The sequence below is a fragment of the Callionymus lyra genome, chromosome 17 (genome assembly GCF_982586985.1).
Source record: "Callionymus lyra chromosome 17, fCalLyr1.hap1.1, whole genome shotgun sequence".
NCBI lineage: Eukaryota > Metazoa > Chordata > Actinopteri > Syngnathiformes > Callionymidae > Callionymus > Callionymus lyra.
In genome coordinates, this window is record NC_141834.1 from 13831502 (window position 1) to 13848687 (window position 17186).

A 17186-nucleotide genomic window follows, 5' to 3' on the forward strand; every position below is an offset into this window, starting at 1 on the left:
CACATTTTCATTTTTCAGTTATATTCCTTCTTTTTTAATTCTATTTATTGTCTCTCCCTTGACAAAGATTAAATAAGATCAAGTAAACAGACATCATTGCTCCACTTCTTGTTTTTATACTTGGAGTTTTAAATGGAGTTTTTAGATGTGTTATTGTTGGGAAAATGTAGGCTTCTTGGCACTTTTTATGAGGCGTTTGTTTCTTTTCGTACAACACACACTCTGGTAGATGTGTGAACTGTAAATATCGATTTGTGTGAAAATAAAAAAAATAAAAATAGTATACCATTTATTGCAAATATGTTTACAATAAAAATCTAAAGTTTAACAAATAACAGTGAAAATCTACGCAATTTAAATAATGTTTTAAAAATCGAACGGTTACAAACATGAACGCAGCAGCGAGCTGGTTGTCATGGATGTCACGGATGACGTCACAAGGTGACTGCTGCGAGCCACGGACGAGCGCGAGCTTCTGTCACTTCCTGAGGCTCGCGGGCACTTGACACCAGTGTCGGCACGCGCGCTCCCCGGAGTTTCAACTATTAGCAAAACAAAGTGCGTTTATGTTTCCTTTTTTATTTTTGTTTTTATTTATCTTTAAACAAAAAAAAACAGACGGAGAATTCGTTGAAGTTTGAACAATAACGTTTGGTGAGTACAAACTTTAAATTGTTTTAAAGTGTATTGTTGCTTCATAGGTTAGCAAATTATTTGCTATTTAAATTAGCTTGGCTCGAAAATATATATATTTATATTTTTTTTTTAATCTGCAATTTAATAATTTAAACTCAAATAAAACATGAGAACATTTCATTTCCACCTAGAGATATTATTTGCAGTATTATTGCCTTTTTATTTAAATTTAAAATGCAACATTTTAGACATTCAGCAGCATAACTATACTCCATGTTGTTATTCACTTTTTTCTTTCTACAAATAACTTAATAATGCAACTAATGAATGAAGTGAGGTGTAGAAAACGTCAAATATTTCTTTTCAGGTGCAGTTTATGAAACAGAAACTAATATATACATAAGAAAAAAATCTTATCTTGTCATCCCATCACTCGCACCATCACGTCATAGATTATCTAAAGAAGCCCTCAGCTGATGCATACCTCCGCCAAACAGTTAATTCGCATCAATATTGGTATTTTCAAACTAAATTGTTGCACTTTTTGTCTGTACAATTGCTTGTATTTTTCTGCATTTGAAATCAAAATCAAAACCCCATATTGCCAGTGTTGTAAACACACCATAGGATGTTTCCTTTTGTGGTGTCAGTACAGAGTGAAATAATTAAATGTCCCTAATATCATGAATATTCAAAGAGAAGAATAATTCAGACTTACATTAATAGGTGGAAACATGGCAGTGTCTCTGTGGATCATGGAGGTCATTCAAAATGTTTTAATCTAATTCTTGTTTCCAAAGTTCACGTGAGATCCTTTCAGAACTTTTCAAGTTATTAGACAAGTTAATAAACCTTTTTCTTTTCTGGTTTCCCACACTCTTTATGTTATTTAAGGTAATCTAGACAAAATAAACATAGGAAGTTGACAATGCATCAACAGCATTATAACAGCCCTCTGGTTCTGATGTGCTATAAAGATTCTCCCAGAAATGGTAAAGTGGGCGTATCATGGTGTCAGAAACATATGTGGATTTTAATAGTAAAAGGTTTAGAAAGAAATAAACACTTTAATCACGTCACCATATATAATACACGTAAGAAGAAGATTTAAGAGTTTGAACAAACACGCAGCTTTTTGCACAGTCTTAACTCCCAGATTAAAATTTGGCCACCACAACACACTGACCTCGACCTCTGTGAACAGCTGAAGAGAGACAGCGGAGTAAATGTTTCAATTAGTGTTCCCTGCCAGGATTATAAAGTCAGCACCGTCAACAATCGACTAAAAATAGTCAAATAAAAGCTTTAAAATCATGTCGTTCCTATAATTAAGTACAGTCAATCTACGTGTACGTTTAATATTTCGTGTCTAATCCTCTAAATTAATTTAACTTCTGTCTCTTCTGTTTATGCGAAGCTGCTCTAGAACTTTATCGATCACATTTGTTAAAAGCAAATGCACTCTTACTTTGGTCATTGTTTTAATGTTTCGTAACTTACTCTTAATACAACTTAAATATACTCTGATCTATTTTGTGTTGGTAACGAACAATACACAGTTAAACAAACGCAGCTATAAAACCCTGAAACAGCGACAAACTCTTGCTCTTTTAAACCACCACTGGTCGATAGAAAGTATTGATGATTCCATATTTGCATCATGGCTCGCAAATGTTGTGGGTCACAGTTGTTTTGACCGTGTGATACAACATGTGAGTTTACTTGGACATTTGTGAAAGATCTCACCCATTCAAGGCATTATTGGATTGAGAAAGTTATCATACATATTGATGGATATGGTTCAAAGTTCAGCAAATTAAGAGAGAAAAAAGAAAATAAATACATAATAAACGTTAAAAAATACGTTTAAACCTTAGGAACACCATTTGATTACATCATCTCATTCAATGAAATAGCAAAAATGGAAAGGTCTTAAAGTAAATGGAAAGTAATTAAAAAGCATATATTTTTGTGTGTACTTGAATGAAGAATAGAAAATAGAAAAGGTTCTTCAATGACTCGTAGAGGTTGTTTGTCTACAATCACAACTAGATCGACTGAAACATGAAATGCAATATATATTGTATTTCCTTTTATTGTTGATTGCTGATGTAATTTATGAATAAATACAGTATAAACACACATCAAACAATTCAATAGGATTTACAATTGGAACGAACTTGCATGAAAAAATAGATCGCCAAAGCTTTTATTTTTAACCGCGTCTAAATCCAGCCGCCCCAATCTGTCCGGATAACACCTTTAATATTTTCAGATAATCTTAATAAAAAGAGGACAGTAGAGGTGGCGTACAGGAAGAGAGATGGTATTGTGACGTCCGCATGGAAGAAGAGATGGAAAGCTGTTCAATCAGATTAAGGGATTAGGCCAGGTGTGTCTATTTGTTCTACTTTCACCGATTCTCTTTAAAATGTTGTCTCTACAAACAAAATATACTTTTAGTTACTTGTACTTTAATCAATGTGTGTAACTTATACGCTTTAGAATAATTGTAAGTCGCCCTCCCTGCTGTCCGACATGACTTAAGACAGCAGAAGAAAAATAATTTGGAACAGTGCAGACATCAAAAGGGACACAAATATCTACCTTAACTTAAGATAATGGATGAAGACCTCGTTACATGTGCATTTACATGTATAAAAGTATGACGAGTTATCTTTAAAGAGTCTTTTTATTATCCTTAGTGCTGCTCCATAGTAAATATTCATCATTAGGTTCAACCATATTCTTTTACACCGTCTTAAAAGAGGTGAAATATTAGTTATTTGATGTGATTATGGTTCAATACAACTGATAATTGTGCTGTATTTGATTTAAGGTGGGTGTGCCTTGAAACCAATACTAAAAAAATATTTGTCAAAGATATTGGGTGTATTAGAAAAGCATGGTTAAGGAGTGAAGTGGTTTTGTGCTCAACCAAATCTGTAAAGTTGCTTTTTATCAAGCGACATTTGTAATAATGTAAAGAAATGAAAGTTAAATGGCAACAAAAGGGAAGCCATCTTTACACTGAACGGTTGTGTATATACCGTGATAAAAAATAAAATCCATTCCACTAAAGCAGCTTCACACAGACCCCCCTATAGTGTCTGTCAAGTGTTGCTCTGTGAGAGGTCAAGCTGAGATATCTGCCACCTCACCTTGATTAGATTAGTTTACACGAGTGACACGTGCCGTCTCACGTTCCCTACATAGCCTCACTTTCCTCATCATCACCTACTTGAACTGTCGACAATCGTCCCGCAACACCTGATGGCACCAGATTAGAAAGGCTGCCCTCATGGTGGGTTGATGTTAGAAATGATACATCAAGGTCAGTTTGGCATTTATTGTCAACCTTTTCATTTCATTTTCTTTTTATGGTTTTGTTATTAAGACAGAGAAACTACTGATGAGTGCTTTTCCTTACATGTTTATCCTGTTGTGTGAGTGAGAATGGAGTTACACCTTCCAAATAAATACTAATATATAGGTATTAATATTCACACAAATTAACTGATTGATAAGGATTTAGAGACGAACATTTGTGGGGATGTACGGATCCAGAAATAGACCGCTACTTTGGAATTCTTCTAATGTAATTTAAACTAATGAGGAGCCCAATAGATATAAAGGGAATTGACATGAACCATATTTTAAACCCACTATGAGGAACGTCAAAATGAAAAAAGTATTAACATGAAATACCTGCTGATATGAAAAGCTTAACTTGTGCAAAGGCCTTTAAAGACATGTATTTGTCAGTAAAATTAAAACTGAGTATGATTCGTAAGTTATTATTAGGGACAATATGCAAATGAGTTTGTAACAAACTTAAAACAAAAACTTTTTGATATTTGCTTTTCCCACATATGTATTGTATTATTTTGACTTTATGCATTTGTTATTATCTTGAATATTTAATTGTTCATTGTTAATGTCAGAATACATCCACTAGAAAACACACTATATATTTGTTATTTATAGCCTCTTACGCTGTATATTTTGGCCAAATAGAAACCATTATAATGATGTAAACAAATACATTAATCATTGTGCACATGTTTTGATCACAAAGATATGTTGTATTTTGTACAATAAAATCAAACCCTGAATTGTTTCCTGAAATGTGTTCTTTTATAGGATGCTGGATTATCTGGTTTACTTTGGTGACTATTGCTCCTGACTTTCACTCTGGACACATTGACCCATTATGATGGTTGAAAACATCTCAAACACAACAGTAAGTACGAGATAAATAAGCTTATTCTCAATGTTGTCAGTTTAGTAGACGCAGTTTTCTTTCTTTTCAAAAATGTTTTTTCTTAGAAGATGAGTGAAACATTTTAGTTCTAAAATCATTAAACACTGATGTTCACATTGATGATGTTTTGTTTCCTTTTTTTCCTGTCCAATAGTAACAAGTGATGGAACGAGACAATTGTCACAGTAATGGACAAAGACAAGCCTGATAAAGCAGAAGAATCTCTGGAAACAACTCTCTCCCTAAATGACATTTGTTTGATGGACGAGTCACCAGCCGACTGAAGATGAACCCATATGTAACATCGCACTTCAGGAGGGATCTTTTCCCTCATTTTCATTTGTTGTAGTTGACTTTGGCAATGTTGTTTTTAGTACATTGCTCCCTCTTTCAGTATATGTTGTTGAAAACGACGAAATGGGCTTGTTGACACTGAAGGCAGTTTTGCTTTAAGATTAAGCTTTTAACTTTATTTTATTCTATTTTTTGTTTCTTTCTGCATGTGTTTTTTTGTTTGCATCAGAACTATGTCATTTGTTAATTCTTGTGTTCAAGTTATTGCTGAAAGATTTGCTTCTCATCTCTTCCATTTCATCAGTCAACTTGACCAGAGAAAGAAGTTGAAGGTGTCGCAGGTGACCTGTACACTGACCTTTTTCATCCTTACCATTATTTCATAATGTTATAACCAGATAGATTTGACAAAAAACGGAAATTGATGTAAATTATTTTCTGTGTCTTTCCATCCAACCTGATCTGGTGTAAGTCAACTCTCGACCTGTATGAGGTACGTAGAGAGTACTGGTAGCTTACAGCTTTATATCAGATGCTTCTCTTGCTTGTGAAGTAATTCATATAACAATGGCGCTGCAACAGTTGTGTAGACAGCCAGAGACGGAATATGAAACTGTTAAAGCAGTGACTTGATTGACGCACAAATATGGAAAGCAACGTTGTTTCTTTCATTGTGTACAACACAGTATTTTCTCTTTGATTAACTAAGACTGTCTTCTTTCCTTCAAGGTTATTTTCTGGATTCACTTTGTAAGGATTAGCATGTTTTTATTAACTGCATGTTGATGTTTTCAAATATTTACCAAAGTAGTTTTTTTGTCTATGTACTGTCATAGTCAGTAACCATTGGACCTGCGATTATTCTCCTTCTCCATCATCCTGCTGTCTTGCAATTGTCTTTTTTTTTAAGTGGCTCTCTGACCCGCATGCCCGTACCAACTCTTCCTAGACCCGAAACCTTTCAAAGCAACATCCATAAGCTGATATTTTTCCCTGAAATGTAAACATACATGTCTGGAGTTCACAGCATCTTGAGGAATATACTGTTTTGAAGCCTGGAGGACAATACATGGACAGATTGACAATATTCCCCATCATTTGGGGTGGACCTGATTTGAAGGACTGAGACTTCCAGCAAACTTTTGTCACCAGTAACACACAACTTATCAATGGATTCTTAATTGTGATAAAAGGACTTTTTTTTTTTCCAAAGTAGCAATTTGACTGTAAACTATGGGTGCCGCACGTGTCAAAAGGCGCTTCAGTGCTGTGGTGGATGGGCCAGTGGAGGAGGAGGAGGTCATGAGGCTGGCTCAGAGTGCCGCAGAAACAGCCAAGACGGGAGGAAGCCCAACAGGGTCTGGAACTCCAACCAGTCCCTCTCCAACCCACGCCCTAAATGGCAAAGTTCTGCATTTTCAGAGCAATGCACGAAGGCAGAGTGCGGCCGGAGAGTCAGTCCATGGAGATGCTTGGGAAGAGAGAGCAGAAGTGTGTTCCGGCCTAAGAAGTGGAAAGGGAGGTGGTGCAGGGGGAAGACGGGATGGCAGGTCATTATCAGACCAGGAATCGGTCCCGTCCCCCTCCACCGTGAGCCGCCGGCGCGCCCGCCGCTCAAGCCGCCGGCCCCGTCAGCGCTTTGTAGGCAAGGACGGACGCTGCAACGTCACCTTCGTCAACATGAGCGAGAGGGGCCAGCGGTACCTCGTTGACCTCTTCACCACCTGTGTAGACATACGTTGGCGCTGGATGTTGGTCATCTTCACCCTCTCTTTTCTTCTCTCCTGGCTGCTCTTTGGATTCGCCTTTTGGCTCATTGCAGCTGCACACGGGGACTTCTATAAACAACTCTCCCCCAGTTCCGGACCCTCTGACGAGGGCGGTTCTGGGGTAGAGATGGATAAAGTGGCGGTGGTTGCGGAGCCCTGCTTCCTCCAGGTCAATAGCTTCATGGCAGCCTTTCTTCTATCCTTGGAGACGCAGACGTCCATCGGTTACGGATTCAGGAGCGTAACCGAGGAATGCCCCTTGGCGGTGGCGGCGGTCGTTTTGCAGTGCATCGTGGGCTGCATTATCGACGCCTTCATCATCGGGGCAGTGATGGCGAAGATTGCCAAGCCCAAGAAGCGCAACGAGACACTGGTGTTCTCCGAAACCGCTGTGGTCGCACAAAGGGACGGGAAACTCTGCATGATGTGGAGGGTCGGGAACCTACGCAAGAGTCATCTGGTGGAGGCGCACGTCCGTGCCCAACTGTTGAAGGTGAGCAAAAAGTAAAATTCTCTGAAAATAGGTCAGCAAACCCTGCATGTTCATAATCTATTTCAAAAGATTATTTATTCAAGGGTATCGTGTCACCAAAGTTTAGTTAGCGTCACCAAAAAGATGGAGCTAAAAGGTTGCAGTAAAGAGAGGGAGAGTGTGAGACCATCTGGCTCGTATTCTAATATGAGCTTGTTTTATTTTCTCCCAGGGTCAGGAAGATTTACTACGGATTAACCGTCATAGACTTAAACTGACTTCTATTGTACTATTGAATATTCTGCAGTGCCTGAGGCTGATCATACTCGGTTCTAAATACAGATGTTGAACCTACATCTGGATTGTATATTGTCCGGGGGTTTACTTGTTGGTATTTGTGTATCTCTCGATCATGGCGTAAGTTTGAAGTGGAAGCTTGTGTGGAAGAAAATAAATTGAACCCGTGGTAAGAGTGTTGCCACATCAAGGTTCACACAGGGCAGCGTCAGATTATTCCTGTGGAGATCAAACAAATACAATTGTATAAGCTTTGATGTAATGCCAGTCCGGCTGATGGGCTCAGAAATACATTGTGTGATTATTTAAAGAGACACTCATGTGAAAACCCGACTCGCTTGCATGTTTTAAATGTTGAAGTCTTCCTCTCCAAGATGGAGTAAGTCCCTCATCATGACCATGTTTTGAAGTTACTACTTTATAAAGTTCTCCCTCGTATGAAATGTCGGCGATCGAGAGGTTACGAGAGCGGAGTCCATTGTGAAATAATAATAGCTAGACTCTTCCTCTAGGCAGCTTTAATCACGCCTGCTTTGTTTATACAACGAGTCCCTTGGAGGTGGAGACTTCCGGGATTGATGACATGTGGTGACAAACCTTGATGTTTCACCGGTGTGGTTGGGATAAACAGGATTTAATCTCCAGAAAAACAAAAGGGTTTTTAGCACATTTTTTTCTTCGGAACAAAATCCTTTTTCAATGATAAGAGTTTTGTACAAACAAACACATACTGATGAGTACAATAGAGGTTCTATTATTTAAGACACACTTAAATCAACACATTAAGTGTAACAACAAGGCTTCACACTTTTTTATACAGTAAGAAATGTTCTGTTGAGTCGTATACATTTATTTTTATTGTTATTTATTTCCCTCTTATCTCCCTTTACCAACAGTCCAGGGTCACATCAGAGGGAGAATTTTTACCGCTGGACAACATGGACATCAATGTTGGATTCGACACCGGCATCGATCGCATCTTCTTAGTCTCACCGGTGACCATTGTCCACGAAATCAACGACGAGTCTCCGTTCTTTGAGATGGACCGTAAGACTCTGGAGGGCGACTCTGAATTGGAGGTGGTAGTTATACTCGAGGGAATGGTGGAAGCCACGGCCATGACCACGCAGTGTCGCAGTTCTTACCTGGCGTCGGAAATCGTGTGGGGACACCGGTTCGAACCGGTTCTCTTCGAGAGGAAAGAGTGCTACCAGGTAAGAAATATGGCATTCATTTAATTAGTTTCTCATCAGCATTGGTGTTTTTTAGTTTCTAGTTTATTCTGTTATGTTTCAAAGCAGAGGTTTCTTTGCATTTACACCATTTTTTTCAAAGATTCTACCAAAAATTCAGCCTATTTCTTCAGTTTAATATGATTATTTATAAGCTTTATTGTGATATAGATTGACTTAATTGATCTCAAGCTGTGAAAAAACAATTCCAAGAGATAAATAACGATATTGATGATGTTTTCTCAGGTTGACTACTCCTTCTTCCATCGAACGTATGAGATTCCAGACACGCCCTCCTGCAGTGCTAAAGAACTTGCTGAGCAGAACTATATCCAGGGCCCTCGCTTGTCCTTCTGCTATGAAAACGAGGTTGCGTTGCTCAACGGCACCCAGGACAAGGAGCCCGACCACGAACCCGAGGTTTCCCCTCCACCAACCAGACGAGTTTCTCTTGCAGAAGATATCCACTTCAATTAAATCTGAAGCGGAAAACAGATGTTGACTGAGGAGATTAGTGAAAGGTTCAGGAACGACAGCATGACAGGTACAGGCAGAGACGCTTGTGTGGAAGGAAAAGATAGTTTGGTCTGTTAGGATTTGACTTCAGACCCTAAGAAAGGTTTTGTGTCGAGTTGTCCGATTGGTCCTGGCAATCTTCAAAGGCTATTGCCTTGTCACCCAAAAAACTGGCCCATCATCACCCAGCACGACCATGTCATCAAAGGGAGGTACAATACCGCCACCTGGTGGTAAAATACAGAGAACACATGTGATTGTTTTTCACTCTCATGTTGAATTTTTATGGATTGTTTTTATTTTTTTACGGTGAGTATGAAAGGTAAAGATATTTAATGTGCATCTCATTCTAAAGGTATTAACACAAGAAGTGATTACATGTGAAGGCAGAAGAAAACAAGCAGCGCTTCCAGTCTTTTCATGTAATCAAAGCTTGTTTTCATGTCGTCATAACAGGTTGTTTTCATGAGATGATGATACTTTTATTAAGGTTGTCAAATGATTTAAAAGTTGAATTACTGTCATTATGATCTGTTCTCTTGATATATCTTCTCTGCTCTTCACAACAGATGTCCAATGCATACTTATTGAACTGGTCACATGTATTATTTCAACGAGTGTCTCTTCGATAACAAACGGTGGCCATGATACGTTACTCGGACATGACTCTTAATAAAGCAGTGAACACATCACTCTGCTATTTAACAGTTGAATAAATGCATTGTTTCTAGAACATTTATCATGGCGTTAAAATGACAAATCATGAGAATGTTCCTAATATAAACTTGTTCACACATTTTTCTTGATAAAGATGCGAGTTATTTTATTAGAATTTGTCGTTGCCTTTTGTATACCAACACGTTGAGACAATATTGTTTTTGTTAAAGCAAAGAAAAGTAAATAGATGATATAGTCATTCACAGATTTTTCACAATAATGAATCATTTTATTATTACACGGTAATATGCAGTGAGATTACTTTACCTTGATAAACTTTAAAGGGACTATTTTAACATAAAGGATTGGGTTAGTGCTCTGGATCTTGACCTGTTCTTGTAGGTAGTATGAAATACAATATACACCGATCGATCTGTAATGACTTAAAACTGTAATCAGCAGTAATTTGTTGGTGTCTTTCTATACGCTGCTCTTTTATGACCTACATGATCTATTTATAGACCCAGTGGTGGGTCATCTGCCACGTCTTGCCTGAAATGTAACTTGAACCATCTGTTTGTTTTTGATGCGGCGTCATCGTGATAAGAAAACCGGTTGTTTTTATCAAGCTTTATTCACTTTCCACATGTTACGAGTCTCACTGACAAAAATATGCTGTTGCTAATATTTGCACTTGATTGCAGTAGTACACATAGTAAAATGTTTTCATGTACTTTTATCACTTTATCATGATATATATTCATCTACCGACATATTTTTGAACTGACAAATGTCAGTTGTTATGCTGTTTTGTTTTGTAGGCACGGCACATTGTATCGCGTTGCATAATAAAGAATTGTGCATCTTCGTTTAGTATGGATTTTTTTGTCAAGATTGTGTTGGTGTTGAACGTGTTGAAACTGTGAATTAATTTCTGTCTATTTAATCTGTAAAGCAGGGATGGGAAATTGCATGTCCTTGGGGACTAAATGAAATACTGTGTATATTATGCTTGATGGATCTACTGACTCCTTTAAGAAACATCTTAAGATGTTTTTATTTGTTCAGGCTTTTCCATGATTTTCTGGAACTCCTGTTGTTTTATCAGTTTTATCTTGATCTTTAAAGTATATACTTTATTGAATATTGTTTTGATTGTTTAAGCGCTTTGTGACCCTGGTCTGGAAAAGCGCTATATAAATAAAAATTACTTACTTACTTACTTACTTATACGAGGCTGTCAGGCCAAAAGGATGTAACAGAAGGAGAGAACAGAAAGATATAAACATAGTGGCAAACCTAAATAAATAAAAGGACATTCTAAAATGTAGCTTTAATCATACTTTACATACAGTATATTGAATATTATATTTTGTTAAAATTGATTTTATTTAAATATGTATTGCATATTTAATATATTTTACTATTTAAAAGTGTAAATATATCAGTGTTAGTAACCATAAAACTCTGTAAAAAAAAAAAATTCAAATATGATATGAAATCTTTATAAAACTTATACAAATAGCCATGAAACAAATACCCATTAAAAGGACAAATAAAAGGAAGAATAAATGTATAACAAAGATCTTTAACAAGTTAAAGGTAGAGTTCAACTAGTAATAAAATTGATTATATAATTTAAGATACAGTTGATGAAATAAAATCAATAATCTCAATTTATCTTAAATTAAAATCTGAATCAGTGTCTCCGTTTCGCCTTCTTTGGAATAAATCGCATGCTCAATGAAACATGTCTGAGGTCTGCTAGATAAATATCACTCCAATGTTGTGGCCTTCCTTGGCGTTTTAAAAATCCGATCCGGGATCAGGGGACACCGTCTCCCAGTCGTAAACAAAGAGCGCGCAACTCTCCTCGCTTCAGCGCGAGACTGCAGCACTGGCACCTGCTACGACCATCCGATTGGCCAACAAACGCGTCAATCAACGTTAAATCCCGCCTTACAGGATTCGCCATTGGCTGAAGCCCCGACATCTTTGACGCTCGCTACACGCCATTGGTGTTTTCACCCGTAACCTAGCCTCCGAGCGGCGGGCGTTTCCGACCGAATTCACCGGGAGGGCCTTCCAGGCGGGGTGTTAAAGTCCATTGGAGTGTTTCCTCGCCGGAACGCGTCTCCGAATCCCTGGTTGGACGGGTAACCGGAAGTGTTCCGCCCGGAGTGAAGCCGCCGCCTCTGCCCTCACTGCTCGCGCCTGGACTCGAGCGCGGCGCTGCTGAGACAGAAACGGTGCAATGATAAAAGCCGCATATGCGGTAGCTTCGAGCTCCCACACCTCTCCAGCGAAATAAGCCCCACAACTGGTCTCACAAGAAACTCCTCACAACCGCAGCCCTTTTGATCGCATTCTCACCAACAAGAACCACAAGGTAAGACATTTGTTTTTTATTTTTTATTTAATTTTTGCTTACGCTGTGTAATAAGCGATCTCTGGCTAACGCTAGTCCAGTTGTGTGTTTGGATTTTAAAAGATTTATACACAACACATCCTTGACTTAAACATTGACTCGGAATGATCGCCTGTTATTTTTATTTTATTTAAAAAAAAAAAAGGATTGTGACCCGCATTGTACACCGGCGTCCACATTATAAGGTTATTACTATGACTATTCACCGATCAATGGACCAATTGGATCGATACCGTCTGTCTTTTTTTTGGTTCCCACATGAAAGTCGATCACAGTCACTTAAAGGGCTCATGTGATCGTTCAAGGTGTGGTTATTTTTTATTGAATGGCTGGTCGTTAAAAGACACGGCCTACGTCACAGACGCGTTAAAAAGGGGGAAAAAAGCAGTGTATTTGTGGCTTTTGTCCCCAAAGCATAAAAAGCGACGCGTTACTTGTATATTTTAAAACCAAAGAGAGTGAGAACAAGCATCTTGAACCCCCTAGTACGCCCCTTTGAAACCCGCACCTACAGCTGTACCATGGACGCAGGAAAGAACCGGGACCCCCCGCAGACCCTAGAACAGCAAGAGTCTAAAAGAATACAAACTAATGGCCCCTCAAATGAATTTGATTGGCTTTTATGGTCAGTTGTGTGTTTGTCTGTACCATTATTGATTTAGTTTAAATATAAGACTAAACCAAGATATTGATATTGTTTTAAAAAAATCAAACTAGAGAAAAAAAAAACAATGACTATTGGATGTCAAAGAAGAAAGATGTCCGTCCACTTTTGGTCAGCGGTTGAGTCTTTTTAACTATAAAGTCGCTGCCTATTAAATTAGTTTTAAAGGATTAACTACACAAGACACTCCTGGATTTGCAAGCAGCGATTTTCGCAGACTATGTTAATATTTTTTAAGACTAAATAATTATGTACTTTCTCTCTGAACAAATAAAAAGTAATTGGCTGGTTATAAAATCCACGCACACATTGAATGCCCTTCGGTGATGTCTGATTGAGTGTTTTTGGAAACTAGTTTTGAGGTGAGTCAGGGAGATCTTTCGCAACTAAATCTCGCCGTCTGCATCTCGATAGTTACCATGATAGTTACCATTTTTAGGGGAAAGTCGTGAGGCCTGGTGTCGTTGTAGGTCCATTGATTCAGGGGAAAAACATTGGCCATTTTGAATATTTAATTTCAGATTAGTTTGGGATCCTTTGAAGTGTGTTAAAATGTTATGACTGACACAAAAAAAAGGCCTTAATCTTTTAAGCACCAATGCCAAGTTGCTTCACGCCAGCAAGGGATGACATATTTTCCATACTTACCTGCTGGGTGGTGGCAACTCCTTTTGTCTGCGTGTTTATTCCACACCCAGAGTCATATTGTATTAGCTGTTATGGACGCGACAGGCTGTGAGACTGGGTCATAGGCAGACACGGCAGAAAACAACATAGCAGGAATCAGGCCTGATGACATACCTGTCGAGGTATGGAGACGCCTAACAGCGAACGCACAAAAAAAAGACTGACACATGCACTCACACACCTGTACACACCAGCGTATTTCAGAAGAAATGTTAAGTGGAACGACAGACCCTCACACACATGCATTTAGATCGATTCTTTTTTGTGTATGAAAGTCATTAACAGAAATTCACACCATTTCAGTATTGCAATGTTAATCTGGTCCGTTTAGACCGGTGCAGGACAAAGGTTGCTCTACGCTGTGTGAAAGAAGGAGAGCAGTATGTTTTTAAACAAGTGTTTTTCATAGAGACTAGATCTCTGGTCGACCATGAAACCAGGAAAAGCTGGACAATCCTGCTTTAGAAATGTATTCACACAGCATTAGCTTGATGCTAATTGGATCTCCAAAGACGCCTTTCTTAAGATGTTTTTATTTGTTCAGGCTTTTTCTTTGATTTTCTGGAACTCCTGTTGTGTTATCAGTTTAACTTGCCCTTTAAAGTATATACTTTATTGAATATTGTTTTGATTGTTTAAGCGCTTCGTGACCCTGGTCTGGAAAAGCGCTGTATAAATAAATATTACTTGCTTACTTACTTTCTGTGAACCCTTTGTTTGTCTTATGTGTCCTGGACTTTATATTTTTAACTGTGTTTTGTTTTTGATTGTTAAAGCACTTTGTTACCCTGGCCTAGAAAGAGGAGCTTTAGAAATAACCTTCACTTACTTACTTACTTTCTTCACTATTTATTTGAAGAATATATGATTTTAATGGAATGTATTCGTTGAGAAAGTGTATCAATGGATTGTTTTTTTGCAGTCATCTTAGTTCAGGTATTATTTGGGTGAGGTTTAGCTGAGCAGGATTTTTGCTTTATTTTTCTTATCCAAAGTCTAAGCCTATTTATGTCTCCTCTGTGGTATCCTACTTCGCTCGACTCACTCGCTGTCTCTCCCCCTCTTCTGTCATGTCAGTTTACTTTGTCGATTGATGGATCTCGCTGTTCCTCCACCCTTCCACTCGTCTCTGTTTCTCCTTGAATTGCCGTGTTTAACAATTAGGCCACCGCTGGATACATCAGCCCACTCTGCCCTGCATTTCACTGCTGCTCTTTCCTTACGAATCTCGTGGCTATTCTATAGTCCTCAAAACGATTCCACACGACTCTTAATACTTTTCGTTCTGTTTTCTCTCCAGTGCCCAAATCATGTCCCGAGCAAAGGGAGGTGGAGTGAATGATCTCACCCACTTCCTTTCATCTGGGGCATCGGGGTCGACCAACACCAATGGCATCTCCGCCGCCAGCCAAGCCGACTGGGCGGCCAAGCGGCTGGTATGGGTGCCGTCGGAGAAGCACGGCTTCGAGGTGAGTCCATGTGTAAAGCCGCGTGTAGAAAAATCTGTATAAAACCGACCATCGGTGAATAATTGGATTTAAACTATAGCAACTAGAGAATTAATTTCTTGGTCAATTATTATCCACAAGTGTGTGACTTGGGATGAAGGTGTGTCAAACAGGTAAGGGTGTGTAAAACTTTTCCTGTTTTATGAGCATTTTTATACACATGACATGGTGTTATTTTTGCTAAACTTGTTTTGGACTGTAACATATTAAAATCTAAAGGCTTTTCCATGAGAGACCGCAACATTGTTAAGTCAGTGTGGAATTGATGTCCTGTTGCAAGTTCCAGCTTCTATTTTTTTTATTGCAAAGGCCTTTATGAATAGAACAATAGCTTCCTTCAGCCTCTGAATGTTAAAGAGGCTGTAGCAGAAACACTGACTTTGCTGTATACGCAGGATTTGTGAATGACACGGTGAGGCGGTTCAGAAAAACACACGCCAAAGAACGCGTTTTTACATTCCTGTCATTCTGTTCCACGTTATCACTTTTATTTGACGGTTCCATTCTAATGAGTCCGGCGCTGGCCTGAGCGAAGTTTGAGTTCCTTACTTCCTGTCTGGCGAGCTCAAGACCCACATAAGAGATCCTCGCTTCCATTATCTGTCACTGTCATGTTCTATTTTGGTCCCGTGATGAACACTTATGATTCTCTGAAGCCATGAAGCATTCTAACACGGCCACACTCCTTCTTAAACCAGGATACAATCTCATGAATGTTATTTGGCTTTTAAAGATATACTTGTGTAAAGATTTTACTTTTTTTTTAATGTATATAATTGTTTATTGCTCAGGAAATACATCAGTGCCATTCAGAATATCATTCATAATTTTTAAAAACTCTCTTTGATTAAAATGTGTTTGATTTTCTAGCATTTAATTATTGGTTTAGAATAATTTAATTCATTAATTTCCTTATGGAAAGGTTGACTTGTTTTTATTGATTAATTTCATAAAATAATTGTGTATATTGAAAATTGAAATTGTTTAAACCTAATATTAAAAAATATACATTTTCAAAATGATTTATTTTTCTTCACACATTGAGTTTAATAGTCAAATTCCAATAACAAAAATATAATCATTGTAAATTCAATATTTTTAATTCATATCGCTTAAATTGAATATAAAAATGTTTGTGTAGTAGATAGATGGATAGATAAATAAAACTTTATTGATATCTCTTCCTTGTTTAATAGTGTCACCAGTCAATACTAAAACTATTAGCCACGGTGGAAAATTCCCACATTTAAAATGTTAAATTGAACATTGAATATTCTAATGGCTCTGGTATACTTCCATGTAAATGTCTATCGCGTGACAGAGGGCAACTTGAAATCGTAGTCTCTTGATTACAAAACAAGTCCACGATAGTTATTTAAGTGTGATGGAACATCTCGTGCAACTATAAATAAAAAGAATGCCTTCATCTCCCGGTCATGTTGGTTGACTCTCTTCCGTCCATGCCAACAGTCGGCCAGCATCCGAGAAGAAGATGGCGATAAGATCGAAGTGGAGCTGACGGACAGTCAGAGGAAGATCACTCTGTCCAGGGAGGAGGTGCAGAGAATGAACCCTCCTCGCTTCAGCAAGGTGGAGGACATGGCCGACCTCACCTGCCTCAACGAAGCATCCGTTCTACACAACCTGAGAGACCGATACTACTCCGGGTTGATCTATGTGAGTATTTACACATCATTTGTTCCCACAAAAAAAACACTTGAACTCGGGACACGTTTTCTAAACGCCAACACTTGTGTGGGCA

At 38.2% G+C, this 17186-nt stretch overlaps 2 protein-coding genes across 14 annotated transcripts in view; both read left to right on the forward strand.

Moving 5' to 3' along the window:
- Positions 1-500: 500 nt before the first annotated feature.
- kcnj14 (potassium inwardly rectifying channel subfamily J member 14) lies at positions 501-10944 on the forward strand. The gene is made up of 5 exons (XM_087812426.1): positions 501-654; positions 4780-4879; positions 5055-7456; positions 8629-8946; positions 9211-10944. Exons 3-5 carry the CDS (start codon positions 6428-6430, stop codon positions 9439-9441), a joined length of 1578 nt encoding a protein of 525 aa, XP_087668552.1. The 5' UTR covers positions 501-654; positions 4780-4879; positions 5055-6427; the 3' UTR covers positions 9442-10944.
- Positions 10945-12329: 1385 nt separating this feature from the next.
- The window catches only part of myh14 (myosin, heavy chain 14, non-muscle), a 30008-nt gene continuing 25151 nt past the window's right edge, over positions 12330-17186 (forward strand). For 5 of the 13 annotated variants that reach the window (XM_087812419.1, XM_087812422.1, XM_087812423.1 and 2 more), the window contains exons 1-3: positions 12334-12526; positions 15217-15385; positions 16895-17101. In XM_087812419.1, the coding sequence (XP_087668545.1) occupies positions 15227-15385; positions 16895-17101 (366 nt within the window). In that variant the 5' untranslated portion in view covers positions 12334-12526; positions 15217-15226. Of the gene's footprint in view, positions 12527-15216; positions 15386-16894; positions 17102-17186 lie in introns of all 13 variants that reach the window. The other 8 variants (XM_087812415.1, XM_087812413.1, XM_087812418.1 and 5 more) reach the window with 4 other exon arrangements.